The 26,327-nt window shown below is 38.4% G+C and overlaps 3 protein-coding genes and 1 long non-coding RNA gene across 6 annotated transcripts; 2 read left to right on the top strand and 2 right to left on the bottom strand.

Annotated features, from left to right (window-relative positions):
* Nucleotides 1-1,157: 1,157 nt before the first annotated feature.
* On the bottom strand, nucleotides 1,158-6,938 carry LOC113684923 (uncharacterized). Of its 2 annotated transcripts, none has more exons than XM_027202341.2 (7): nucleotides 6,739-6,938; nucleotides 5,211-5,733; nucleotides 4,681-4,809; nucleotides 4,360-4,470; nucleotides 3,483-3,678; nucleotides 2,601-2,877; nucleotides 1,158-2,142 (listed from the first exon to the last, which is right to left on the bottom strand). In XM_027202341.2, exons 2-7 carry the CDS (start codon nucleotides 5,713-5,715, stop codon nucleotides 1,966-1,968), a joined length of 1,395 nt encoding a protein of 464 aa, XP_027058142.2. In that variant the 5' UTR covers nucleotides 5,716-5,733; nucleotides 6,739-6,938; the 3' UTR covers nucleotides 1,158-1,965. The 2 variants fall into 2 exon arrangements, with proteins under 2 accessions (XP_027058142.2, XP_089068577.1); XM_089212451.1 differs by lacking the exon at nucleotides 6,739-6,938 and adding an exon at nucleotides 6,261-6,316.
* Nucleotides 6,939-8,032: 1,094 nt separating this feature from the next.
* On the bottom strand, nucleotides 8,033-11,015 carry LOC149043246 (uncharacterized). 2 transcript variants are annotated; one of them, XM_089212463.1, is made up of 3 exons: nucleotides 10,864-11,015; nucleotides 9,089-9,303; nucleotides 8,033-8,800 (listed from the first exon to the last, which is right to left on the bottom strand). In XM_089212463.1, the coding sequence occupies exons 2-3, from the start codon at nucleotides 9,221-9,223 to the stop codon at nucleotides 8,648-8,650; spliced, it is 288 nt and encodes a 95-aa protein (XP_089068589.1). In that variant the 5' UTR covers nucleotides 9,224-9,303; nucleotides 10,864-11,015; the 3' UTR covers nucleotides 8,033-8,647. The 2 variants fall into 2 exon arrangements, with proteins under 2 accessions (XP_089068589.1, XP_089068588.1); XM_089212462.1 differs by lacking the exon at nucleotides 10,864-11,015 and adding an exon at nucleotides 10,114-10,271.
* Nucleotides 11,016-11,903: 888 nt separating this feature from the next.
* On the top strand, nucleotides 11,904-12,266 carry LOC149043245 (uncharacterized). Its single transcript, XR_016188471.1, has 2 exons — nucleotides 11,904-12,104; nucleotides 12,143-12,266. It is a non-coding gene; the product is annotated as an uncharacterized LOC149043245 (long non-coding RNA).
* Nucleotides 12,267-13,383: 1,117 nt separating this feature from the next.
* LOC113684930 (2-oxoadipate dehydrogenase complex component E1) lies at nucleotides 13,384-26,227 on the top strand. Its single transcript, XM_089212420.1, has 25 exons — nucleotides 13,384-13,500; nucleotides 14,421-14,641; nucleotides 15,292-15,409; nucleotides 15,499-15,593; nucleotides 15,673-15,779; nucleotides 16,328-16,444; nucleotides 17,136-17,247; nucleotides 17,660-17,757; nucleotides 18,191-18,254; nucleotides 18,799-18,965; nucleotides 19,384-19,428; nucleotides 19,765-19,880; nucleotides 19,982-20,057; nucleotides 20,949-21,037; nucleotides 21,602-21,873; nucleotides 22,214-22,396; nucleotides 22,656-22,795; nucleotides 22,935-23,091; nucleotides 23,208-23,308; nucleotides 23,505-23,606; nucleotides 24,019-24,081; nucleotides 24,200-24,382; nucleotides 24,901-24,964; nucleotides 25,053-25,138; nucleotides 25,393-26,227. The coding sequence occupies exons 2-25, from the start codon at nucleotides 14,500-14,502 to the stop codon at nucleotides 25,504-25,506; spliced, it is 2,811 nt and encodes a 936-aa protein (XP_089068546.1). The 5' UTR covers nucleotides 13,384-13,500; nucleotides 14,421-14,499; the 3' UTR covers nucleotides 25,507-26,227.
* Nucleotides 26,228-26,327: the final 100 nt, after the last annotated feature.

The following is a 26,327-nucleotide window of genomic DNA, read 5'->3' as shown; positions in this document are numbered from 1 at the left end:
AAACTGCTAAAATACTAATCATAAAGCCAACAAAAACTGAACATTAGCACTCAAGTAAAATTTTCTTTCAAAGCGTAACTCATTCACTATGAGCTCAGGTGAGAAAATGTTATTAGTTCCAAAATTAAAAATACGAGACCGGGTTAATACTATAGATAATACAAACAGATGAATACATTGTGCGTTAAAAGGAAATTTTCCCTTTTGTACGTTCCTAATTTCCTTCCATGCATGTGGTAGAAGCGAACATTGTGCGCTAAAAGGAAATTTTCTCTTTTGAAGTTCTTAATTTCCTTCCATGCATATCGGAGAAGCGTATATTGTTCGTTAGAAGAAGATTTCCTCTTTTTCCTAGTTCTTAATTTCCGTCCATGCATATTGGAGAAGCGGTTACTTCTGCAAAACCAAGAAGAAAACATCACTCGAACATAACAGTGTGCTCATCGATATTTCCACGGTAAAACCCTGTTAATAAAATTGCTATGATTTAAAATAACACATCTAGGAGGCAAAGCAAATGACACGTATTTTGCAATGAAAGGAGTCAATCAATATATGTAATTGTTTTATCATTTAAGCGCCAAGTTTGTTTTCGTGATAATTTCAAGGCAGGAAATGACCACCACCAAGTGTGAGAATTGCATGGAGGAAATTAACATGCCAAATCACTCCAGTCAACTTAGAAAGCTATCTGCCATTTCCTTTTTTCAGAGAGGAGCCTGGATACAAATATCTAAGCTGGAAAGAGTCTCATTTGCGGCTAAACATTGTTATATGCCAAAGCACATCATTGTTTGTGGCAGTTATCTGCGGTCATGTGAAGATTCTCAACCAGTTGCAAGTGAAGGAAATATATTTCGTTTAAGTCAAAATCAGAGTCGGTTATGCAGATGTCCACTACTTTTTTCCTCTTTTTTGAAACTAGTTCTTGGCCTCATTCTATTTCGACAAATAGCTACACTGAAGTGCGTTTTATTGATGACGATACAAAACTGAACTGCCTATATTAACCTAAAGGGGCAAGTTTCTACAGTAGCTCCAGACCTGACCGGGACAATTTTTTGTGTTCTTGGGCAAAACACTCTACTCTCACAGTGCCCTTTGGCTCAAGTACGGCCTTGACATTTTTTACTTTAATTACATACTCAATGATCATAGCTGTCGCTTTAATATACGCATAGATTAACAATACACCGACAATTTCTGGCTTGAAAGTGAGCGAAAACAATGATTGAAGGGAAGATTTCCTCGAGGATTGGATGCCCAAGTTTCTCGTCCGACTATCGTAAACTTAGTACCGAACGCCTACTTGTCCAACCTTTTCAGAAATTAACCTGACCCTTTCCGCCCTTAATGATTTTATTCTTGCATCTGATTGGTTAAGAAAGTGGTGCGAATTTTCTGGATCAATCACACAAAATCTCATTAGTAATGCTCCATAATGACTACTGTGCAACTCCTATGATTTTAGTTCTGATAATTTGGTACTGGATCAATTGATAATCGACTGATTGATATTTCTCTTGATTCTCATCACTCGTCTGCTTGAAATTACATGGGTATTGTAGGGAGAAATTCTGTCTTGGTCACTCGTGGTAGTTAAAGGGTTAAAGGGCCGCACTAAACCAGGATGCATTGCTAGGGTGGTGGCTTTTTTCAGTATTTCCTATACCACAGAAAAAGAAAGGCTACTGTGTGTATAATATTACTCGACTAAATCTTTGCAATCTTGATCGAGAACTGGTTTTTTTATTCCTTCAACTAGTTCCTTTTAGTGTTAAGTTTAAGTTCCTTTACTACGCATTTTTGTCGTTTCATTTTACGTTGGCGGAGGATCAAATGGTTTTAAGGGGTGTGGATCACATAGTTTTCAGGGGGGCGGATGGGGGAGTAGTCGTCGCTAACAGAATATAAATGGAAAGACTAAGATTATCGCTATGTTGAGCTTAAGCTGACGGAGTAATGTCATGTCGTAAAGTATCTCTCCAAGGCATCTTCTGCTGGGTAGAACACAAACGGCGGAAAGTGAACGCCGTCAGTAGTGCCTCCTGGGTATGCTGCGCTAATCTGGTAGACGTCTACGACTGGGATACCAGCTTCACACATTTTCTTCATGGCGTAGGCGTTGAACAGTTTAATTCGCTGTAAAATTCATTTTAAAAGGTTTAGAGTCTAAATCTAACTATCTAAAAAGAAGACAAACAAATAAACAAGAAAGCATATAAAAACAAACAAAGTGGCAACGTAGCCTACAGTACAATGCCTGCAAATATAAATGTTTTTTTCTTTCGACGCGGGTTCGTACTTAAGACGACAACAAGAGATTTAAGCGAGATGGGGCGTGGCACGGAATAAAACGAGAGTTTTTCAGTTCTTTCTGAATGAAAGGTTATTGTGATTTTTGTTTTGGTTTCTGTTTTGTTCTACAATGGGCATCGTAAATTATTATACAGATTTCAAGACATTTTAGAGGTAATTGTCTGATAATTAAGGTATCAAAAGGGGCTTAAATTTTGAATAAAGGTGCTTTTTTTTTCTCCACGTTCCGTCATCATTGCTTCGGGGAAATAGGAAGAGTGTAGAGAGTGCAGTTTCTTTACCTGCTCAGTATGAAAACGTCGACAGCAACCCGTGTAGAGCTCAGTCTGTTTCCCGAGGGAGGGTGTTGTCTTCCAAACAACCCTTCCTCGATAGTTCTGTTTCAAAACACGAATGAAACCTTTAATTATCTTTTGGTAATTTCTAAAGCTCGTGCTTTTTAAGAGATGGACTCCTGTGTTAAGTACCAAGGCGCTATCTTCATCCATTAATGGCTGCGTTACAATTGAGCGTAGTTCTTCCAGGACTTGTGTCACATTAAGATCATGGCCTCCGTAACTAGGAAGAGAAAGTAATACATGTGTTATTTCACCTCGGGCTTTCCTAACTCGTCCCCAGCCTTTCCTTCATGCCCTTCGTCGCTTTGAGTTAGCCAGAGACCAATAAGTGAGGACTTGGCATTAGTGAGCTCACTTCTTATTCAACAATCGCACATGTCCGACGTAAAATCTAAAACCATAACGATTTTTTCACGCGCGTTTTCACACGTTTTCAGTTCGTCACTTGTATCTTTAACGATTTACCATTGGTCCATTAGATTTGATTCTTACATTCATTTGTTATCAGTTGGCTACGTTTAAAATGAACTAAGGTTTATTTTACCGTTTTTAACAACGATAGGGGTACGGGGACCAGGGGTGGGGAGAGTGGCGTATAATTTGGACGTCAACAGTGTCTATTAGGCTCTTGAACATTAGAAGATGGGAGCAAAGTATTATTCCCATATATAGAGAAAAAAATTGCAAAATTAAACTTGCTGGGTCGGTCTCCAAAAACTACATGAGAAACAGAAATGCACTATCGCTGTTTAAGCTCTTGTCCAGATCTCACTCATGTCTGAAAGAGGAGGGAAGTTTGAGCACGAAACGAAATACCTCCATTACCAAAGATCCATCTCATTTGAGTTCACCGTTCCCAGCCAGTAGACCCATACATTGGTATGATAACACGCTCGGAATACACGAGAACACAGCTGTCGGCGTTGCACTGATTCGTAAAACCGTCGATTGTGCGAGTCACCATATATCCATAAGACACCAGATCCCTGCCTATGGCCTGACCTTGGGTCGCTGGAGTCAGCTGGAGAAAGAATACAAAACACATTCCCAGAATGATGAAGTAATATGATGTGGCTTTACGCAAATCTTTCTGATTCCTCGATTAGTTGTAACTTACGGACGAAATCCAGAACAGAACAAATTCTAATCACAAAAAGTAAATGTATCACTGCCGAAAGACGTCATTAGGATCAACAATTTTAGGTGCAGCTTTAGCTAAGATTGATTGTGTTACCTGTTGTTTTAAATATTTAGCAAAATTCGTCGATCAAGTGGATTTGTGCACGGGATTAGAGTTCGGAATTCCGGACTCGAACCAAGCTGGTCAAGTATTGCTTGGTGTTTTTGGCAGATTGCGTTACTCTCACCAAAAAGCGCCACTCACCTCCCGGGAGATAATTGTTTATTGCCAAACTGTTAAGGAAGCCTGAAAAAAAAAAACGCTGGAGGAGGGGTGGGTAACCCTTTATTGGACTAGCTTTTCGTCCGGGGAGAAGGTAGTAGCAATATCCTTGGCTCCTTCATCATACAGAAACCGGTGAGCTCTTACAGGATGAGCTATCTGATTCGTCAGCTGCCTTTGCCTTACTTTACCTACATGTTTTAATTAGGAGTGAAAGAAGGACGTTCAAGGATGTAGTCATATTTTGTGCAAAATTAATTCCTTTGTGCGTTGGCAACTCAAACACACTTGTCAACCTACTGGTTTTATATGGTAACCAGTTGTTGTTCACCCATCTTCCAAAACCGTCCAAAAGAAGGTTGCATCCGTCAGAACACCACTGGGTACTGCTGCTGAACAGAGAGTCTAAATCTATTGGGAAAAAGAAAAACATTGAGCTTAGTAGCGTGATATTATAAAGAAGAACCATCAAAGAACAACGTGATGATATTTGTACTACATCGTCTGCAAATCGAGAGCTTTTTTAAACCTGAGATAATTCAGTTTTCCAATTGATACTCCTGCATTGTCATTTGCGGTAAAGAACTAAATGCATGACTAAAAAGAAAATTAATCACTCACACTGGGCATCCTGTGGCACGGTAGGAGGAACTTGGACCGTGAAATATGCTCCATAATAAAGTGGTCTATTTATATAGTCGTCCGATGTCGCTAGTGTTCCTGGTCTTTGAAACGATCCGTGTCGACAGCCTGCCAAATTCACCATAAAAAAATATTCAATTTGTTTCTGTAACAATGTTGCTTTACTTGTGCTCGTTTTTTTGAAAGGCTCTGTTGCGTCAATTGCGACTGAGGGCGTCGACAGCGACAATATTGTGAGAAGTTTATATTTTTTTTTAACTTTCCCCCAAAATCACGAAGTTTTCGAGATTCAGAAGTTGAGAAAAATTTATGTTAGAAGGTATTGTATGAATAGACAGATAAGCACTCGATTAACATGTTAACATTTTTAGCGTAGAACAAAACCAAACTAAATAAGTTAAGAAACCTTTCTGCCCTAGAATCAAGAATATTTTAAATATACATCCAGAAAACTTTATAAGAATGAACAAGTTATATAGCTCTACCAAATGTAAGAAACATGGTCAGACCTCTCATAAACCAATCAGGAGGTGGGTTTTTAAGCCCGTGACAGAGCGTATAGTCCAACGTTATCTGTAAGGAGTAGGTCCCAGGCTCCATGGGTAAAAACTTGGCCTCGTATGTACCATTTTCCATATCGCTAACGGTAGCAACAAGATCTGCAGGGCCCTGGACTCTAACGCGCCACGCATCTCCACCGAACGCCTTTGTCCGGTTCAGAACTGTCACAGACTGTATATATATCTTGCTAAAATGTCCTGCAGGATTGATTTCCGCCCCTGAAATAAAACTCAGGTTGGGATGAGTCTTGAAGTCGTCCGACCAAATCTCGTAAGCCCAATGTCGCGAGTAACTCGGACACGAGTGAGTGTAAGTCCGCCAATCAGTTCGAAGGGTGCGTTCTCGGCACCAGTTCTTCTCAAAATAGACGTAAGGGTCTTGTCCCAAAATGAGACGTCCACAAATAAAGAACAAGCAAATCACAGGTCCTGTCTGTTTTGGAATGGTGTCCATTCTAGCAGATTTTTCTCACTAGGAAATAAAGAAGTTTAGCTACATGCTCCATCCAAATGGCGTCTTAAGCCAAAGGTTTTTGCAGGCGAAAGTATACTATTACCGCTTTTGTCTATTTATATAGTTTCTGATGCAGCTAAACTACGTCAAAATTCAGCACAAATTTTTCACCGACCCGGAGACTCCTTGTTTTAAAGTCTTGCTTACTTAGGAGTTGTCTTGATTGTTGATTAATCATTGATGATATATCGAAATTTATACGTTGTCATAAATAGATGGAGTAGTCTCACTTATTTTGATATAAAGGAGACAAGCATTGCATGAAAATTTAAGATTCAAAATAACTGCTTGTGGAAAACAGCAAAAAATCCACATCTCTATCTAACATTAGTTAACCAGCATGCCCTTTGGGCCTTACCGAAGCCTTGCCGAACAGTAGATGTTCTCAATGGCACTCGTTGTCACATAACAAATCCCAAAAATATTAAACAGCTAAGTAATAACGCAAAAACCAATCATCCCATCATCCTATTTTGAAAACTCACACTGAGATCCAAATGCAGAAACCAGACGACAACTGCGATCATATCGTTTCAATTTTAATAACTTGTCTGCCAGCTGGTTTGCCACCTGCTGTGTTTTAAAGTTGTTTGTGCTATAATCGTAGCTTTGAGTATTTTTCAGCGCGCTTTCTGAAGTAGTTGATTAGCACAAAAACGCTGAATTAACTCTAAATCCAAAGACTTGATGACATGTTTATGCTTTGATATGTAGAGAGCTAGAAACAGCTGAAACTCTAAATTTCTCGAAACAAATCGTTAAGAGTTAAATTTCATATTTGTATCATAACAGCTCCTCTTAAATTGCTGGTAATAAAATATATAAGCACTCTCTGATTGTGTCCATAAGGACTTCTCATACCGCTTTTTCTATTTCTAAAACGATTTTGAAGATCCACACTTTTTTGGGAAATGACACCAATTTATCATAACCTGATTCATGAATATAAGTTTAAAGTCCTACCTTCTTGCCATTAGGTCATAACTTCATAATCATCTTGACAGAGACGTCGACAAAACAAAGAAGTATTGTCTCGATCCAATCTCTCGTAAAAGCAATTATACAAGAGATAAATAACAACAAGTATAACTTGTGATTTAGCGCCGGTGGGGCGCCATTTTGATCTTGCAGGTTCCTAGTAGTCGTCTGTTTGACCACCTGCTGGCTATTCCACTTTCGGGTTTGGATGAAGCGGAAGTGGACAGGAGCTTTACGCTGTGATCTCTTTCCGGTCACGAAGACTCGACCACACCCACGACGCTCCAAACAAAAGAAATTTGTGTAAAATTCATGGAGGAGGAGGAGGGGGGGGGGGAAGAATTCCGGAAGTTTGCCGTTTTCTTTCCCTCTTTATTAGTACTGAGATCTAATACAAGAGACCCTTATAACATAGCTAATGCATTTGCCTAATCAAATTCAATTGCGTGAGCGTGCTTCATATTCCTATTGCGCACGCTCATGTCGTCAGCAAACAAAATTTGTTTTTCTTTTGGATAGGAGAATTTTGTATTTAATCAGAAAATAAAGTTCATTTACACGCATGAATTCACATGTCAGTTTTTTGACCTATCTAAGACGAGATCGTTTACAGCGTAGCGAAATGTTTTCCTGAAACAACATTATCAACGCGCTGAAGCGTAGCAGAGGGAATATTAATCCTTTTACAACATTTAAACCATTAGGTTGAAAATGTTATAAAATAATTGGTTCATACGTCAGCTGTGCGTTCATCGAGATATGAAGTACTTGGGAAGTTTGGAGAGCACTTAAGAAGCTAGAGCAACTACGCCTCGAGCAACTCTTACGCATCTTTCGTACTCTCCAAACTTCCCGCGTGCTTCATATCTTGATGAACGTACGCTGACGTATGAACCAATTGTTAATTAATTATTAATAACGGGGAGGGGGGAGTGGGGAGGGGGGAGGGGGGAGTGGGGAGGGGGGAGGGGGGAGGGGGGGAAGGAGGAAGGATTTTGGGGGATCACATAGTTTTCGGGGGGAATGAAGGGGAGATCAGTCGTCCCCAATAGAGTATGGAGGGGGACTATAACTGCCAATGAGGGGGGGGGGAGGGGGAAGGGGGGGACCATAGGAATGTTAAAGAGCGTTATGAGAGGTTCAGGTAAATTTATTGCAACACAACCAAAATCTTCCAACCTCCCCCCCCCCCTCCCCCCCGCTCTGTTTCTTCCCCTAATCCCTGAGATGAAAATGTACAATGTACATGTCCCGGGTGAATCTCAGTCAAAACCAAATATAATACATCTTTGATTTATTCAGTTCGTGCTTACTTTCTTAATGTTACAATCGTATACTTGCAAACGTTTCCTTTTATTACATGTTTTTTTTTTCATTATACCATTTTGTATTTGTATTTCCTTAATTTTTTGTTACAAGTTACATGTTTACACTTCTCTCTTTCTCCCAAAATTTTTCTTATTTTTTTTCATTTTTACATTTCTCCTCCTTGCCACGCCATTTCTTATTATTTCTTTTTTTCACTTATATAATTTTTTCGTGTTCTTTTAATACTTTTTTAATTTTTTTGCACAACTTTTGTTTTAGCAAAAAGTTGCCCACACATTTTTCTTTTTATGATTTTTACTCTGGCTTCTTTTTCAATTGGCTTTTTTACGTTACTGAAAATATATATTTTTGTATTTATGTAAATGTATATTTTATATTTTTTTTATGGCATTTTTGATTAAAACAAGTTCCTTTCTCTTTTTTCTGCTACAAAAAAGGTTGAAAAACAGTTTCGGAAGTAATATTTATGCAAAGAACTTTTTTTAACTCGTTTTTTTTCTCTTTTTTTCTTTTTATAAAGGAAAAGGGTTGAAAGTATTTTGTTGATTGTAGCAGAAGTACAGGATTACAAAAGAAAACCGGACCTCATGCCCCCAAAATTATTTTTGGTGCTTTTGGTATTTTTGATACTCTTTGCTTTGTCTTGCTTGCCACTGCTGTCTCCATCTGAGATACTTGGTAGTGTTATTTTAACAGGCTCAAAAGATGGTGCTCTCTCCTAGGAAACAAAATAAAAAGATCGCCTCAGACATGATTCAGTCTGTTTTACTCGGTTTTAGCCTAATAGAGCGCTTTACGATTGATTGTGGTAAGGAAAAAATTACCTTTAATTTCAAAAGCCGATAAAAAACTCGAAGTAAAACAAGCTAAGCGCCTAAAGCGCGGGAAAATAAATTCTACGAATGGCTTAAGTTGAAAATAACTACTTGCAAGAATCTTTAGAGCTCGTCAAAAAACAAAAAACAAGAAAATGGTGAGATTCTAAAAATTTCCTTAATTAATTTACCTGAGTGGTGCTACCATCGTTTTGTTCGTCAGCATCGTCGCTTTCCTCACGGGAGTTCTGCCATCTTCGGTACATGTAGTAACTTCCTCCGAGAGCAAATCCAAGACCAAAACAAGCTAGTAAAAACTTCTTCATCTTGCCAACTTTTGAAAGCTTTCCACTGACAAGCACTACGTAAAAACGCCTCAGACAACGTTTGACAAAGTCGTAATTACCTTTATGACGTGATAAAGGGCGCGTGTAAATGTTAGTAATTAGAATAAACAACTTAATTATTTCATTATCAGAACTTTATTTTTGGTTAGTTGGGATGACTGCTCTTGGCTGTTAGAGCACGGGTAGTCCCTTTTCCTCGTTCTGTCGCACGAATAAAAATTGAAGAAACTAAATTAAATAGTAAAAAAATTTTTGCCGCAGGTAAACCGGAGGCAAGCAATCGCCCCCTGATTTTGCGCGGTGCGCAGTTAATATTTTCACGCTCGCTCGACGGATAAGCACAAAAAATAAGCAATAATTGTATTCGTAAGATTAGTTTACTAAGAAGCGAGTAATATATAAATAACTTATTTTCCTATTGGACGACTTTTTAACGGCATCGGCGTTGCACGCCGAGAATTCAAATTCAAATTCAGTATTATCAATTTGAATAATACTGAATAATTTTGGATGCGATATCTGCCGGCAGGTCACACCGATACCTCTTCGAGTGCAACCCCAATATTTTGACCTTCTTTTAAAATCTTTTGGAAAACGATTCAATGTTCTGGACTCAGGAGTAGAGCCCACTGACTGGAGTGAAGCGCACAAAAACAAGTTGTCAAATTAATAATGACGAAAAATAGATGAAAACAAGAAATCGGTGAACTGTGGGCCAGAAAAAGTACCACTGACCGGGGTTCCCTTCTGAGACCCCCAAAAATTCCCATTTAAAACTCCACCCTTAATCAGTGATGAAGAAAAAGGGAAGAAGAAAATACTTTGTTGATTTTTGCTAGCTAGAAAGTTGCAAATCATGAAAGGCAAACCTCTGTTATTCCTGCGAAGCTGGGCCATCATGAAAGTTCAGAAGGTAAAAATGAAAACGAAACATTTCGAAAATAGAAAGTCAAAGAATGACGCATTCAAACTACGAAAACGAAGTAACTAAAATTAAGAAACGAGACAAATGGAGCTTGAAGAGGAAGTGTCTTGAGTCGTTGTGTTCAATGTTCTGGCTTAGTCGAACGTCGGTTCACGTTTTTCAAGCGACAAATTAATAATGAAAAAAAAAAAGAAAAAAATTATTTCATGGGGTTCCGGTGATCACATGCACAACTACGAGGTTCCCAATGGAGTTAAAACCTATTTCGGCCATAAAACGGCCAAAATAATTTGCCGTTAGGCATAAAAATTGACAAATTTTAACCGCTAGTCATAAATGAAGTTAGCCGTAAATTGGTCAAAATTTTAACCGTTAGCCGTAAAAGCTGTCACCCCATTGAGACCCTCAAGTACCAATTACAGGAGAGGTAATGCACGATGGAGGTTAAAAATTAGCCGCGTTTACCAATAAATAAACCATCTGTTGAACTGAGTGCTTCGTTTTGTTTTCATGCTATTTAAAGTGCTTTGCAAACGTGATTTGGTATAAGGATGCTTTGTGTCCAAAACATACCCTCTGATTTGAAAAAGATTGCATGGCCACGTTATACAGAGATCAAACATACAGACACTTCTTGGCCATCTTTTCAATTAATAAATTAGTTATCAGTCAATGAAGTAAATGCAATGCTTACCGAGTCTAGTATGACTCTAAGAAAGAGTACGAATCCTTAGAGGGGCAAAATCAAGAGTACTAAAGACCGGTATAAACCACAAACCTCGCTGCAGAAAGAGAAAATTCAACATGGAGGAAGATCGGGTCGCAGTTTTTCATACTCATACATATATTTTAGGTTTGAATGACGCTACTGTTTTATCCTATCCAGCTAAAGTGTAAGACTGTATTTATAGAATGTTTCCACACCAGCGTAAGCATTAAAGGGCATGTAAACCCAAAAATACATGTTTTTCTTATACTATGTAAAAAGTGGCGTAGAAAACGAATTTGAAATTAGTTTTGTCCAATTCGACTTATTTTAGGAGAAAATCGGCATTTTCAACTGAAATTCCATTTCCGGTAAAAACAATAGCGAGAAGTCGTGACGTAAGCGGTGGAACCAAAATATTGCGCAACACATATTCCCCAGTAGAACTGGTGTGGGAGTTCGTGTAAGTAGCGGTAGTTCGGAAGATGTTTTTTCAGAAGATAGCGACTCGAATGCCTTAAGCTTAGTACATGACAGCGCTGGGGATAATCCAGAATCTTCAGGAGAGTCTGGGCCACGTCCTTAACAATATGAGCCGCGTAGGGTTCACCGAAGCGATCCGCACGAAGACAGTACAAAACATGTCGACAGCGATGCGACCGTCTCGGAAACTCAGACTGGTATTTAATTTACTCTGTGATTTATTTGTATTTAACATGAAAATGCAATAAAGCGAGGGTACAATCTAAAGGAATGCAACAGAATTTTTTAAACTTGAGCTTCTGAGAGTGTTTTATATAAAATTATCAAAAGTGCGAGTGTGGAACTTGTCAACCAATGCCGACAACTCATGAAAGTGTTTGTTGTACGGAAATCGGGCAATTGTGGCAAAATGGCCTGAAACCCAGATAAGTTGTATCACTGAGCATCCAGGTTTTCAGTCAATTTGCCTCGATTTCTGGGTGCTGGAGACGGCCAAGTACGCTTACAGGCAGCAGCAAAGCACAGATAATCACACCGGAAACGACTGAGCTAAATATTTTCTGTTTCATCTGTTTTGTTACATTTTGAGATCGATTTACTTGAGTTGTTTCTGCCATTGATTTAATAATACAGTACTAGAGCTAGTTGTTTTTCGCTTCTTTCCTGGCAGGAAATTTCGCTAAATTGCCTACAGATAGCTTGTTCGTTGGTGTTGGGGATATCTCGGCAAACACTTTAGGGTCGCTGTGCTATCTTGTGTGGTAAACAATATCCTTCATCTCAGAAGCATTTCCATCGATAAACAAGTTGTATCATGTACATTTCCTTGTGTGGCCTTCATAATTATCCAACCCTGTTTGTGTTTGCTTCGATTTGAAATATTGAAAAGATAGTTTTGCAAGCTGAAATCAGGATCTTTTAAGTTGTACTCAAAATGATGAATATTGTCCTACTGACCTTTGAATGTATTTTCACTGCTGTGAAAACCGCGACACAAATTCTTCTGCTGTTTCTCTGCAGGGTTTCTCAAAGGAAGCACTAAGTGGGGCTGGCATGGATTTTCTTATAGAACATAAGGGTTGATTATGGGATCCTGTATAGAATTCTTTGTATAGAACCGACAAAATTCCAGATCACGTTATTACACACTGATATCAACGAATTGAATTCTCTTTCTTTGATACGTGTTTCGAATTCAGGCAAAGGTTCAGACATGTCAGTGTCTTTTACGGGCTCAGCGCTGGCTCCCAAACAACTGGCTTCCCCATAATCTTTCATTAGATGAGAAAAAAGTTGTTTTTAGAGAACCAATAAAGCTATTGTTGTTTAATTAACGAAACGTTCTCATGTAAATCGATTTTGTACTTTCTCTGTTGACCTCTAACTTTTGAAGAGCTCAACTTCTTTCTCAGTTTGGTCAGCCACTTCCGAATCCTCGTCGTCTGCCGACTGTATGGGTTGTTTTTCGTCTTCCGAATAATTTGCTTCTGGTGAGGCCTGAATCGTCGGTACAGCACCAGGAAGAAAAATGACTGCTACAAACAACAGAACGTTCGAACGGCTCGACGAAATCGGCTATTTTCACTTGAACAAATTTCACAAATTGTCGCTTCATTTTGCGTCATTTCCAAATTTGCGTCATTTGGAAATATTTGCATTGTATGCCCAGTTTTGTTTGAATCAGTACAAAACTAGACGGCACAACGCTTCACCATTACGAAAAATTGATTATATTGAAGCAAACTGTAAGTAAAAAAATCATGACGAGACCAGCAAACAACGGCTGTAGGAAAGACTCCTTCGTGCCTCACGCGATTATAAAACGAGACTTTTAAGGGTCCACCCGTGACGTCACAGGAAAGATGGCGCCATTCAAGATGGCGAATGTTTCGAATTTGGAAGAGCTTTTACAAAGTGAAAATGGACTTTTGAGAATAAACGAATGGTACCTTTGGTGTACTTGATATATTTACTAAACATCTATGTGAAAAGAAAATGAACGTTTTTTGGGTTTACATGCCCTTTAAGTTGCTTAGTATTCGTTGGTGCCGTCAATTCACAAGCTCAGCGGTTGTACTAACCAATTTTCCATATTGGCGTATTCGTAGTGTACCATGAGAGTGTGGAGTCACGCGGGACTGTGTGAGTAGGAGCTTCTTCTTAGCTTTTGTCTCCTTGATTCCTCTGATTTATAAATGTTCTATACCTATGAATGTTATAATTTTCCACGTTTTACGTGTACTTTTTTGATAATAATTTAAAGGGTGTATGCTTCACTTGAAGCTGTCTTGGACTCATACCGTACTCTTGTTTTGACGGTATTGCAACATGGCCCAAAATAACATCTTCGGCCACGTGCAGGTTACAAAGCCTATGTCTGAACAGGGAGCTTAGTATTTCGTTCGGCATACATGTCTCTAATTTGATAGAATAGCCGATCCCGAGATTGTAAATCAATCGCTCAGACAGGAAAAATTTTTCTGATGACAATCACAGGTGTACGTGATTTTTTGGGACATCGACGTCAATTTACGTGCGTAAAGCCTCGGTTGCCGAAAAATGCGTAAATTAAAAGCATAAACAATTAACCAAACACATACGTTGCTAAAAAAGTGGGTGAATCTGGTATTAATTTGTTGCGATGGAATTTTGAAATTTTACTTTGGATTAATTTTTCATTATTAATATGTTGCCATCATTTGTTGATCAGCTGATTTAATATGTAAGAAAGATCGATCTAAAATATTTCTCCAATTGGACGAGTACTGATAGTGTTCATAGAGTTGCAGCACACTTTTGCATTCATATGTAAGCCATCAACATCACCTTGCTTCACTTCACTTACTGCCATGACTCCATGGTACTCTAGGTACCTTTTCAATTGAGTTCCAGGGCTATTTGGAAAAAAAATTCAGAATCTGTAATCTTTGGCAAAAGTTTGAGACTACATGACTCATTGAAAAAAAAATATGTATTTTGAGATTAGATGAAGAGTTTGCAAGACCCGCACTTTCATGTGGTGGCACCATATGGCTCTCATTTTTATCCTCTTTTTATTGCAGGAAGGGCTTTTCTGATGTTTGATATCATGCCAGTGTGAAGGAGCCCTCAGCATAAGTTCCACAATCAACAAACACCATCATGTGGAGAATTATTCCACCAGTGATACCTTTGAAGAATTTACACCAAGTTGTCCTAAGGAGCAGTGTTAATACTGTCAAACTGTATCATGCAAAGAGTGGATGTTTTGGTTACAGGCCTGCTCCTCAAATAATCCACGCAGGTCAGTTATAACTGAGTAAAATTAGAATGCATAGGTTATTGAATAATGTAAGAACGAAAGAAAAAAAAGACTGGCCCCTTCCCCTGGTCCCTTAACCTTTTAACTCCCACATCAAACTTGTAATTCTCCTTACTCTCAACCATACAATTCTTATAATGTTAGTTCAGAGAATTTAATATTGGATCTACTAATTATCCCCAAATTGATATTTTTCTTTATTCTCATCACATATCTGGTTGATATTGTATTGATGTTGTAGGGAGAAATTCTGTCTTGAATTCTGAGTTAAAAGGTCAACCCTTCAAACCCTATAAGTGACCAGCATCTTATTTCTCCTTAAAGTAATACTGCTGAATCATTCATTAAGATCATGAGAATAAAGGAACTGATTGCCATCCTTAGAAGCTTTGATTATTAAACAGATTCTCCTTGTCATTACAAAAGGAAATCTATTGATTAAAGTTCAGAGAATATAGATTCTGATGTTAGGGTGTAAAGGGCTACAAAGGTCGGAGAGTATTAACTAATCAGAGGTGTTGATCACAACGGAGGTGACAGAATGCCTCCAGTATTCCTGGGAAAGAGATATACATTGTCTAGTAATTAAAATGTTTTTTGTTTGTAAGTACTCTCTTGATTATCTTGTTTAGAGAGTGAAGAGGAGTTGCAGAATAGAATCAAGAATGCCAATATTCTTAGACTAGTAAATGCTTACAGAGAACATGGGCATAAATTTGCAGATGTAAATCCTTTGAAGACAAAAAACAGGTACATACATGTGCATACAATTCCTACTCTATGGACTAATTTTGAATTTGGTTTGTTTCTAATCACTGATATGTTACCATTTTTCTCAGAGATTTTCAAAGTGTTTTAAAGAACTCCAAGGAATTTTCCTTGGAAAATTTTGGTTTGGATAATGTGGATGTAAATAAATATTTCAAGTTATCAGGTAAGACAATTATTTTAAATTTTCTTTGTCAGTATTGATTGTTAATTAAATTATTGATGAATCTCTTTTGTGCATTTAGGGTTGTTATGTTATAATGGTCAAGAGGAAGCCACTCTCTCAGAAATTCTTACACATTTGGAAAAAGTTTATTGTGGGCAGCTATCGGTAGAAATACACCATATTGAAGTAAGACACAAGATTTCTAGCTCAAGGAGCCTTTTAGCTCTAGATTCCTCAGCTCAAAACATTTATCTCAACCTCCTAACTGCATGACCATTGCTTTCTTGGTTATTTGCACATAGTAACTAGTATCTAAATTCTCCTTACAATATAACCCCTGAAACAAACATCAATGTCACAAGAATAAAGGGAATGATCACCAACTAAAGAAACTCTTGATTGTTCTGAAAATTCTCCTTGTCAGCACCTTGGGAAATGTATAGAGAACAGCTTGGAGAATATGTATGCTGTTGTAAATCTACATCTTGCACCCTAGCAAAGTAGTTGTAGCTTGCTTTTCATGATTATGTCTTGCTGCTGAGGAGGGTAAATACTGCCGCCTTAATCACCAACCCTAAAATCCTTCAATTGTGTAGTTTATTATTAATAAGAGTCATACTTGCTTAATTTACGAGTCACACTTGGAGAGTGGGTCTCAAAGAAAACAGCTGCTGTGATAGTAGTACTTAATGACTTTGTTACTTGGCAATTAATGTGTGTTCACTTTCCTGCAGGATGAGTCAGAGAAGCTTTGGTTGGCTCAGCTGATTGAAAAGAGTGTTCTGTATTGGACACTAGAAAATGAATCTAAAAGACAGAACTATTTAGCAAAGCTGTTGTTGAAATCTGAGGTACATGACTTGTGAATGTCATTGTAAATTCTTTACTTTTATTAAGATTGTTTGAATATGTACACATATTAACATACTTAGGTCACAGGCATTTCTTTGCTCTTAGTGACAAAAAAAAGTTAGAGATGTTGTTGTAGAAAGTGGATGAAAAATGATGCAAACCCTCGCAGTTAATGCAGAAGTCTCTTAGATGCCTGAATAATCTCCTAATCTCCCAAAGATAAAGTCAGCAGTTGAGCCAAGTGTCCCTGAACTTATCTCAGTTTCCCAGGCATGAAGCGAATAGCAGTATCACTACTCCACCCCCTCCCCCTCCCCCTGCCCAGAAGGGGATGCTAGTCCAATGCAGGGTTACACTCCAGCATTTCATCTGGCTTTCTTGGCAATATCTGAGTACCCATTTACACTCCTGGGTGGAAAGTGGCACTGTGAGGGTAAAGTTGGTTTTGCTTGAGAACATAACTGTGACCCAACCTTGTCTGAACCCTGGTGTTAAGACCCAGAGTCCAGCGCACTAACCTTCAGGCCACTGCATTCCCCCTCTTATCTCCTGTAAAATTCATTGAATCTTTAGAATAAGGGTAAATTTGGATATTCTGTATGAAAGTTTAGTTGTAACTGGCTGAGATAAATTGTATATATTGTAACATTTAATTAATGAATAACATACTCATGCTTTTTTCTTAACAAGGCATTCGACAATTTTCTTGCCAAAAAGTTCCCAACAGTCAAGAGATATGGAGCTGAAGGAGCAGAGAGCATGATGGCATTTTTTGATGAACTTTTTCTTCGGTCTTCTTACAGTAAGTTAAGCAACTCCAGTATGGAACAATACTAAATAAGCTTTGAAAATCATGTCCTTAGTGTAGGTGTAAGTGACCCCTTAGGTCTGCATCTTTCATTAAAATGTCTTCAAACTGTGTTTAGAATGTATACTGTTTTGCGCCTGGTCATGTTGTGGGCCTCTCAATGAGGTGAGTTCATGTTACTTCTAGCCCTCATGCCTTGAATACTTGTCCAGGATTTCGACAGTTTTTATGTCACCCCATGTGTGCATTAAGTTCTACTCTTACACACAAGAACAGCACAATGACACCTCTCAAGGCTTGGGACCTCAGACTCTTTTAGTCAACAAATACTTGACATATATTTCAGAGGGTGTTAATTACAATGTGCTTCAGTGCCCCTGCATTTCCAACTGAATTTTTTTTTCAGGTAAAATCCAAGAGTTAGTCTTAGGCATACCACATAGAGGCCGACTCAACCTTCTAACTGGTCTTCTGAAATATCCCACAGCCCAACTGTTCCACAAGGTTTGAACTGTTGGATGTTTAATAAATACTGGTAAACTGTTTACTATTAATAATAATTATCATGACTAAATTTGACCTATACTTATGTGTAGGTTCCAAAACTTATTTTATTGGACATTAATACAATTAGGTTGATTTCATTTCTTTTTTTTGCTTTTCCTTAACACTAAAATTGTCTCACATGATCAATCTTGTGAGAAACTGGGCAACCATGGATATTAAATTGCCAAATGATTATAGTTGGTTGTTAAATGAATGCGATTATAAAATGTGAAAATACATTTTTAGGACTGGTATATTTCAACGTTTTCCATTGAAACATAATTATATTTTTTGTTATTATTATTATTATTATTATTGATATGCATGTAGACATCCTTGATGATAAAGTATTTAGAAAAACATTACTTTAAATATCTTTTGACAAAAACAGATAAAAGGAAATTCTGAGCTTCCTCCAGGAGCACAGGGCATTGGTGATGTCCTCTCTCATCTGTGTAAGTTAATGACAACATTACATGTAGTTCAGAACCTTTGTTTAAAACTGCTAGTGTTACATGTCTTGAATTAATAAGCCAGCATTGCAGTGGTCTATCTTTGTAAGCCAGTGTTTACTTAACTCTTTACCAGCTTTAGCCAAAGGTTATTACAGGTGTGCAACAGTGGTCTTCTAGTTTAATACTTGATTAGGTTAATGATTGTACAAAACTTCAGATGAAGTGTTGTAGCGAAGTTGCTGTTCAAACCGGCCTAACATAAATTGTCTGATTTGAGAATTTTTGGCCCACTAATTGGAAGCAAACCAGCTGAATCTTTACAAGTTTGGTCAAGGTGCTTGTCCACATAAGTATTAACTCAAAAGAAATCCTTCAGCTTCAGTTTTCTGCACAACATGTTTGATGCACTGAAAATGCTTTCTCACTCTCCCCTTCCGTAAACACCTATTTACTAAAGTATCCCTTAAAATCATAGTATCTTTTGGAAATCATAGATTTTCTGAATTTCCTGCTTTTGTTTAATCTACTTATTCTATATTCTTAGACACTTCTGTGGATCTTGAGGATTATGATTTGCGAGTGACCATGTTACCAAACCCATCACACTTGGAAGCTGTCAATCCTGTGACGGCTGGTAAGGCAAGGGGTCGGCAGCTTACATTAAAGGATGGTTGCTTTAGCAATCTTGTGGACAGTCCACTGGGTGATAAGGTAAATGTAATTTACTATTTCTTGTTTTGGAGTTCTCTACATACATGTATATGTATGCAGGGTATATTGGGTGTGTTGTCGTAAACTGATTTATGACTGATAATTATTTACAGACTGACCTGAGTCAGAGGTTGATTGACTGACTGACTGTCTGATAAACATTAACTGAATGACTGATCAGTTGACTAAGTAAATGGTTTGCTGTCTGATGGACAATCAGCCAATCTTAACTAACCTTTCAAAGGAGACACCTTAAGCAAATGGGTTGGGGTGAAGAGGATTTATTCCTCCTTCCCTAATTGATGCCTGCCATACAAATTATTTAGAACTACACAACCTTTAAAATTCCTACCTGTTTTGGTAAGCGCTTAAATAACAAGATTCATCGTAAACTTTCCATCCTTTTTCTCTCTCCAAGGTGCTCAGTGTAATGGTTCATGGAGATGCTTCATTCTCTGCTCAGGTAAGAAAAGGTAGTTTTCCTCTGGCAATAAAATCTACATTCAGCTTCATGATTTTGCTTGATTTATTCACTCTGGCCTACACATTGTACATGTATTACCACAAAGTTTAGAATGCAACACTCTGTTCTTCATGACAAATTCCTGTATAAACTGTTTGTCTAACAAAGACAGAGTAGGAAATTTCGTGAATGTGAGTATATTCTGTGATTGATTGAGGAAAGTGAATGGTGTTTTCAGCATCAGGAGAGGTACAACAACACTCTTTGTTGTTAGGGCACCAGCCAAATTTGAGGTAAACATCGTTCATCTCAGAGGAATATATTTCTCATGCACAGGGTATTGTAGCAGAGACATTTTGCCTGGCAAACCTACCACATTACAGTGTTGGTGGCACAATCCATTTGATTGTTAATAACCAGCTTGGCTTCACTACCCCTGGGGAGAGAGGAAGGTAATCATTTCTTCATGTTTTGCAAATTGTATGTCTTTCTTTTGATACATTGTGAAATTCAAGGTTAATGCTTTTCATGAAGTTTAAGATCTCTTTTGTAGGTCTTCTAGATACAGCAGTGATGTTGGTAAAATGATTGGATGTCCTGTACTTCATGTTAATGGAGCTAATCCCGAGGTAAATGTTTCTTGTGACACATGATCCATTCCTTGAATTCTTTGTTTTAAGGATGATTCTTTAAAAGTCTGGATAAATTTGAAAATGATCCTCTACGTAGGAAGTAGGTGATTTTTTTTCTCTCTTTAGCACTGTTTCGGTCAGTACAGTTAGCAGTAAGTAATTATTCACACTCTTATCTTATGGTATCTTGTGACCATTCATTACTGCAAAGATCGCTTTCATATTCATGACCATAGGACTGTCACTTTATTTCTCTGTAAGCAAAAGCTGGATTGTTAAAAAAAAAACACTATGCTATGAATGTAAGAACGTATTTAGAGAATGTTCCAAACTAAAAGTGTTTGTAGGAAAATTACATGACCACTTTGGCATTAACGTTGATTGGAGAGTTTTAGATTAGATTTTGTTAACTTTCCAGCGGTACATGCTAAACTCTGCAGCCTGCATGTAAAAGTTCATCCAGCTTAGATAGAGTGTTTTTCGATTGAGCCTCGTAAAAGCAAAACTAAAGTTATCACAACGGCCAATCAAAAGAAAGCAAAATACCCTAAAGAGCCAATGAAAACTCGAAATGAGAACAAGCCAATTACCCAAAGCGTGGGAAAACGTGGGCGACCAAATCGTGGTTGGGTTCACGTTTGCATCTGATTGGTTGATAGAGTGGCGCGAGTTTTCTGGACCAATTACAGAGTGAAGCAAAGCCAAACCAACGCAATCGCGAATTACTTGCGACGTTCAATTGAAGGCTGCTCTGTAACAGATGTGGTTGTCAATCCATAATGATCGAATAGATAGTTCGTTGGTATTGAAAAATATGAAAAAACATAATTGTTTGTAGACTAACTTGCTGTTATCCTAAAAGTCTTCCTCTTGCATTTGTTCACATAGGAAGTGGTCCGAGCTTGTCGCTTGGCTTTTGAATACAGAAGGAAGTACAGAAAGGATGTTATCGTTGACATGCTCTGTTACAGACGATGGTATGTTTGTTTTGATTCCTTCGTGATTGTCCCTCTCAGGAGAAGTGAAAGCTGTAGATATAGAGAGGCGCTTAACTTTTACTTGTAAATAAAGAAAACCTTAAACTCCTCGGAGTGACCAAGATGAATTTCTCCTTACAATCTCGATGTATTTTTAAGGAGAAAGGCGACAAAATTGAGACGTTTATACGAAGATTAAAGCAAATATATTTGTATTTATGTCACAATAGACTAATCTACACCATCCTTTGACATTTATACAAAACAGCGAGATAGTGGAACTCTCTAGATGTTTCAATTCAACATAATATTTGCAAAGGATTTACTGTACTTTCCATCAATGATCTAAGAACAGTAATTTTCAAACGAACGCCGCCCTTAAGAACACACCGCAACGGAAACGCTGTGCCACGGCGCTAAATCAAGTGTATACGATGTTCTTTTAGTCACGAGCAAGAGTAAGGAAAATTTCTCAGATCCCATACCGAATCAAACCGCAGAATGTTACTTCCTTTGATATTCTAAGTCATGTTAAGGTTGTTGTTGTTATGGTTGTTTTTCCAGGGGTCACAATGAGATTGATGATCCATCTTTCACACAACCGGTCATGTACCAAGAAATAGAGAGTCGTCCTAGCGTGCCCGTGCTCTATGCCAATAGTTTAGAGCAGAAGGGCGTGGCTGCGATCGGAAGCGAGGGTGACAGTCAATATACCGATTTTCTTAATGATCAATTGAAGCGTTCAGATAACTTTATTCCTCAAACGAGTCACCTTGAGGGACACTGGAAAGGCTTTGTTCAGGCCAGTCCAGATAAAATTACTACTTGGGACACAGGTAGAGTATTAATTGCCTTGTAATGTAGGGGCAGCTTGTCTTTTTAGACTCTGTGGCTGTTTAGATTGCTCTTCTATCGATCATAAAGTTAGAACTAAGGTTACGAAAATAACTCATCAGTCTAGAGGAGAACATCCCGCAGAGGCGATAAGATGGTCACAGGAAATGCACGTAACCAAGTAGTGGTTAGGTTTAATATTGTACCTGATTGCCTAAGAAGATAGCATGAGTTTTTGTTATCAATGTCACAGCATAGTTATGCCAAACCGTTGATTTCCTGGGTTGCTCTGACACTTGATTGAAATCTTCTCATTTTAAATGGCTTTCTTTTCTTACAAAGGGTTTCCCCTGGAAGGCTTGCTCTTTGTTGGAGCGAAGTCTGTCGAAACACCCGACTCCTTTAACATTCACCCGCACCTGAAAAAGACTCACGCGGAGGCCAGGATAAAAAAACTAGAAAGTGGCGCCGGAATTGACTGGGCTACTGCAGAAGCTCTCGCCATCGGAAGTCTTCTTCATCAAGGTGAAAACTCCTCTTCGATATTGAAAATAGACTAGTACCGAATGAAAAACCTACCTGCTGAGGATAACAGTGTAGATGTCAGTGTTACTCTAATGGTCACACTTCGAAAGTTTTATTTGCAGTCTTAAATGATAGAGCCACCAAGTACAGTTTATGATACAGTACTCAAATGATTACGCACTGGCCAGAGTTTGAACTTTCGGATCTTTAATTTGCAGTTATTATGCGATTAATTTTGTCCGAACTTTCCGTTTGACAGGGTATCACGTGCGCTTTAGCGGGCAAGATGTCGGAAGAGGAACATTTAGCCACAGACACACGATGCTGGTCGATCAACAAACAGACGAGATGTTTGTACCACTGAATAATATGTCCGAAGAACAGAAAGGATTCCTTGAGGTATTTAGCACTATTCTCCTAAGAATTTCCATTACGAACTCCTCCAGACCTGCGCTCTTTCGGTCGGAGACTTGCCGGCTAACTTTTGTACTAGTAAAGTAGATCTCTGAAAAAAAATTTTTCTTGGTCTTCCACACAGGTGGTCAACAGTCCTTTGTCAGAAGAAGCTTGTCTCGGTTTTGAATATGGCATGAGTATTGAGAACCCAAATCACTTGATCATCTGGGAAGCGCAGTTCGGAGATTTCTTCAACGGCGCGCAGATTATCATCGACACATTCATATCAGGAGGAGAGGGTAAGAGGAATGAGATTTTTAACCCGTGGCATATTGATGAAGATATTCTCTCAAGGCAATGATAACTTTTAGAAAGGATTAGGCGAAAAACAGCAAAGGTGATTTTTCTTTTTCAGCAAAGTGGTTGCTTCAGAGTGGTCTGGTGATGTTACTGCCTCATGGCTATGATGGTGCAGGACCTGAACATTCTTCTTGTAGAGTAGAGAGATTCCTTCAGGTGCGTGGTATTAGCTTTACACTTCACTAAAGTCTTTAGCTGTCCCCGTCTGTCACAGTGTTTGCAATAAGTTCGAGTTTGTCGATCTATTGACCTTTGGGTTGAAACTAAAAAGTAAAAAAAAGTTCTTAAGGCAGAGATGGCGATGGAGAAAAGAGACTGGTGACCACCCTTAATCGTTTTCTTATCTCTGTAGATGACAGACAGTCGAGAAGATGGAGTGGACGGCGACTGTGTGAACATGCAAATAGTGAACCCAACCACGCCTGCGCAGTACTTCCACTTACTACGTCAGCAGGTGAGTTAAGATGCATGACGGAAAAAAGGATGAGATGGCAAAATTTAAGCTAAGTTGTCGAGTGGAAAAGGGAAGAGAATTGTAGTTTTTTTTTTCTGGTATCGAATCCCTCAACTCTTTAGTTGATGCTCCCCTCTCATACATTTTTGGATTTTCGAGGTTAAAGTTTATTAGTAACTACAGACTGATGAAATTTTGTTAACTAAAGCGGAATTGTTTGATGCCTAGAATCCACTTTACAACACAAACTCATTAACACAAACCCATCAAATTTTATTGTCTACACTCTTAATAATTCTCTTAGAAATGCCGCCAGCCTGATTCGATCGACAGAAAGCGAAACTTTAACTTAAAGTAGATACCTCAAGAAAAACTGTTCCTAATTTATTGAAATTATTATTATTTGTCCTAGATGGTCCGCAACTTCCGGAAACCACTGATTGTCGTTGGACCGAAGTTATTATTAAGACTTCCGGTGAGTAAGATGCACGAGCATCCAATCCAAGAAAATTCTAGAAGTTTTGCTAATGAAATCGGAACAAGCTTTGGCGCGCCGTACGTACGATAACGTATTTTTCTCATTTTCCCCTCAGGCTGCGGTATCGACCCTTCAAGAAATGGGCCCAGGAACACATTTTAGACCGGTGCTTGGAGATGCCAGTGTAAATAGCGCTTCAGTGCGCCGTGTTTTGTTCTGTTCTGGAAAGCATTATTACGCTTTAGCCAAGCAAAGAGAGGCGACCAACAGCTTAGATACAGCCATTATAAGACTGGAGGTAGGGGACTCGTTTTGATACTAGAAAGCGATCTATTGCTTGATGTAGTGGAACCTTATATCAGGGACACACTCGAGGCCACTTCAAGTGTCCCCTAATGAGAGGCTTTTGGCATTTTTATTGGTTTCTTTGTTACTTTTGCTGTTGTTGGGACTAGGGTTGGAGTGTTCACTTACCGTGACCGCGTACATTTTTAAGGAAGGATCCTAAGTTGGGCTTGTATGAAAAGCGGTGTCTCATTGATTGGAATCTCGACTTCAAACCCTGGCCAGAAAACTGAACAAAATTTTAAGAGGGAGATTGGGGTTAGGACCTAGGATCACATCCGGGAACTGGGGAGAGGGGTTAAGACATTCCTGGTGCGGATTTCACGCGGTGAAAACCGTAATAAGTTCTGGCGATGCGATCCACTTTGCTCCTGAGCAGGTTTTATTTATGCTAATAAGAGACAATTCTTTTTCATTTTACTAGTTAAGTGATAGTTCTAAAGTTGCTGTTTTACTTTATATCCTCTCCAGTCGTTATGCCCGTTTCCTGCTGAAATGATTCGTCAAGAGCTGAAGAAGTTTCCTCAAGCGAAAGGTATCTTTTTAATAGTTGCCCCAATGTTCCTATCAACTTGAAATGCTTTAGCAGTGTTGTGACAGTCATATACGACTTTTCTATGCAGAATTTGTTTGGAGTCAAGAGGAGCAAAGGAATATGGGAGCCTGGAGTTTCGTATCACCGCGATTTGAGAATATTGTGGGGGTTAAGGTAAACCTGATGATATCAAAATAGGATTTATAGTCAGTCTGTCTGGTTGATTGATTGACTAACTTGTCGATAGATTGATTGCTTAACGTATTTACTGAAAGTCAGGGTAACTTGAAACATGATAGCGCGGTTAATCAGTTGACTTGGCTGGATTCTTGCTTGCCTTATTGACTGATGGATTAGTTAGTATTTTCGTTGATTATTGGCTGATCCATCAATTGCTTGATGATAACAGATTTTAATCTTCGTTTTAGCTCAAATATAGTGGTCGAAGAGTTCTGGCTGTTCCTGCAGTTGGCATTGGAAAGCTGCATTCGCAAGAAGTAACCGACATTTTGAGTGGCACGTTCCCAAATAAAGACAATTAAGCATAATGCTTGGCGCTACAGTTGAAGATAGTCCTAAATCATCCCGTCTCTTCCCTTGACAAATGTCTAATGGCACCATGCTGGAACTTAAGTCTCCCTGCCTGGGCTAAATCTGAAGAGAAGTCTGACGTTTTTCTAAGGAAATTTATGGAAAAGTAAGGGAGACTGAGTAACGTCCTACAAATGAGGAATTTATTTGTACCGCGACTAACTTATTACTTCAGGTTGTAAAGAAACCGCTCTTAAAAAATAACATTTACAACTTGTAAGTTGTCAAAGAAGACTTAAACCTGCCCTAAGCAGCCAAAGCTAAAGTTTGGTTTGACAAAAAGTAAATATTTTAATTATTTTACATATTTATCATTCTGCTCTCAAGATATGAAAGTTAAGGCTCTTATCTAATACCATATTTAAAACTGTATTAAAATCTCAAATACTGTCGAAATTGTCCCTGCGGACTCCTCCGTAATAAGGAGACTTTTCTCCTTCCTGTCGGTGTCCCTGCTAGAGAGGTTCGATTGTAGAATAAACAAAAAATCGGTTGAAAATCGAAGAGTCGACAGATCTTTATTTAAGTTTTATTTATCACTGGTTAAAACCGGAAAACTTGAACTTTGAAATCGATGGAGATGATTGAACTGAAATTTAAATATTCTTCTTAATTAAATAATTCTTCCAATCCTGCTCTTGTATACGTCTTGCAATAAAACGTAATTAAACCGAGGGATGTGTTGTACCTATTTCTGAGTGATTAATGTTATTCAATCGTCTGTGATGAGGAAGACTTTCGAGTTCTTCTTGTGTCCTTCTCCAAGTTCCCG

The sequence above is a fragment of the Pocillopora damicornis genome, chromosome 7 (assembly GCF_964200805.1).
Source record: "Pocillopora damicornis chromosome 7, jaPocDami1.2, whole genome shotgun sequence".
Taxonomy (NCBI): domain Eukaryota; kingdom Metazoa; phylum Cnidaria; class Anthozoa; order Scleractinia; family Pocilloporidae; genus Pocillopora; species Pocillopora damicornis.
This window is presented reverse-complemented; position numbering and strand designations above follow the sequence as displayed.

Excerpts from the sequence above, each read along its gene's own strand:
- LOC113684930 (XM_089212420.1), top strand. The coding sequence starts at position 14,500 with ATGTGGAGAATTATTCCACCAGTGATACCTTTGAAGAATTTACACCAA. Across the intron at positions 22,796-22,934 it reads AACAGAAAGGATTCCTTGAG|GTGGTCAACAGTCCTTTGTC; the intron begins GTATTTAGCACT and ends TCTTCCACACAG. Across the intron at positions 25,139-25,392 it reads AGAATATTGTGGGGGTTAAG|CTCAAATATAGTGGTCGAAG; the intron begins GTAAACCTGATG and ends TCTTCGTTTTAG.
- LOC149043246 (XM_089212462.1), bottom strand. The coding sequence starts at position 10,144 with ATGATGGCCCAGCTTCGCAGGAATAACAGAG. Across the intron at positions 9,304-10,113 it reads GCTTCGCAGGAATAACAGAG|GTAATTACGACTTTGTCAAA; the intron begins GTTTGCCTTTCA and ends CACGTCATAAAG. Across the intron at positions 8,801-9,088 it reads ACGATGGTAGCACCACTCAG|GAGAGAGCACCATCTTTTGA; the intron begins GTAAATTAATTA and ends TTTGTTTCCTAG.
- LOC113684923 (XM_027202341.2), bottom strand. The coding sequence starts at position 5,715 with ATGGACACCATTCCAAAACAGACAGGACCTGTGATTTGCTTGTTCTTT. Across the intron at positions 2,878-3,482 it reads TCAAATGAGATGGATCTTTG|TTACGGAGGCCATGATCTTA; the intron begins GTAATGGAGGTA and ends TTCTCTTCCTAG. Across the intron at positions 2,143-2,600 it reads GACGTTTTCATACTGAGCAG|CGAATTAAACTGTTCAACGC; the intron begins GTAAAGAAACTG and ends TGAATTTTACAG.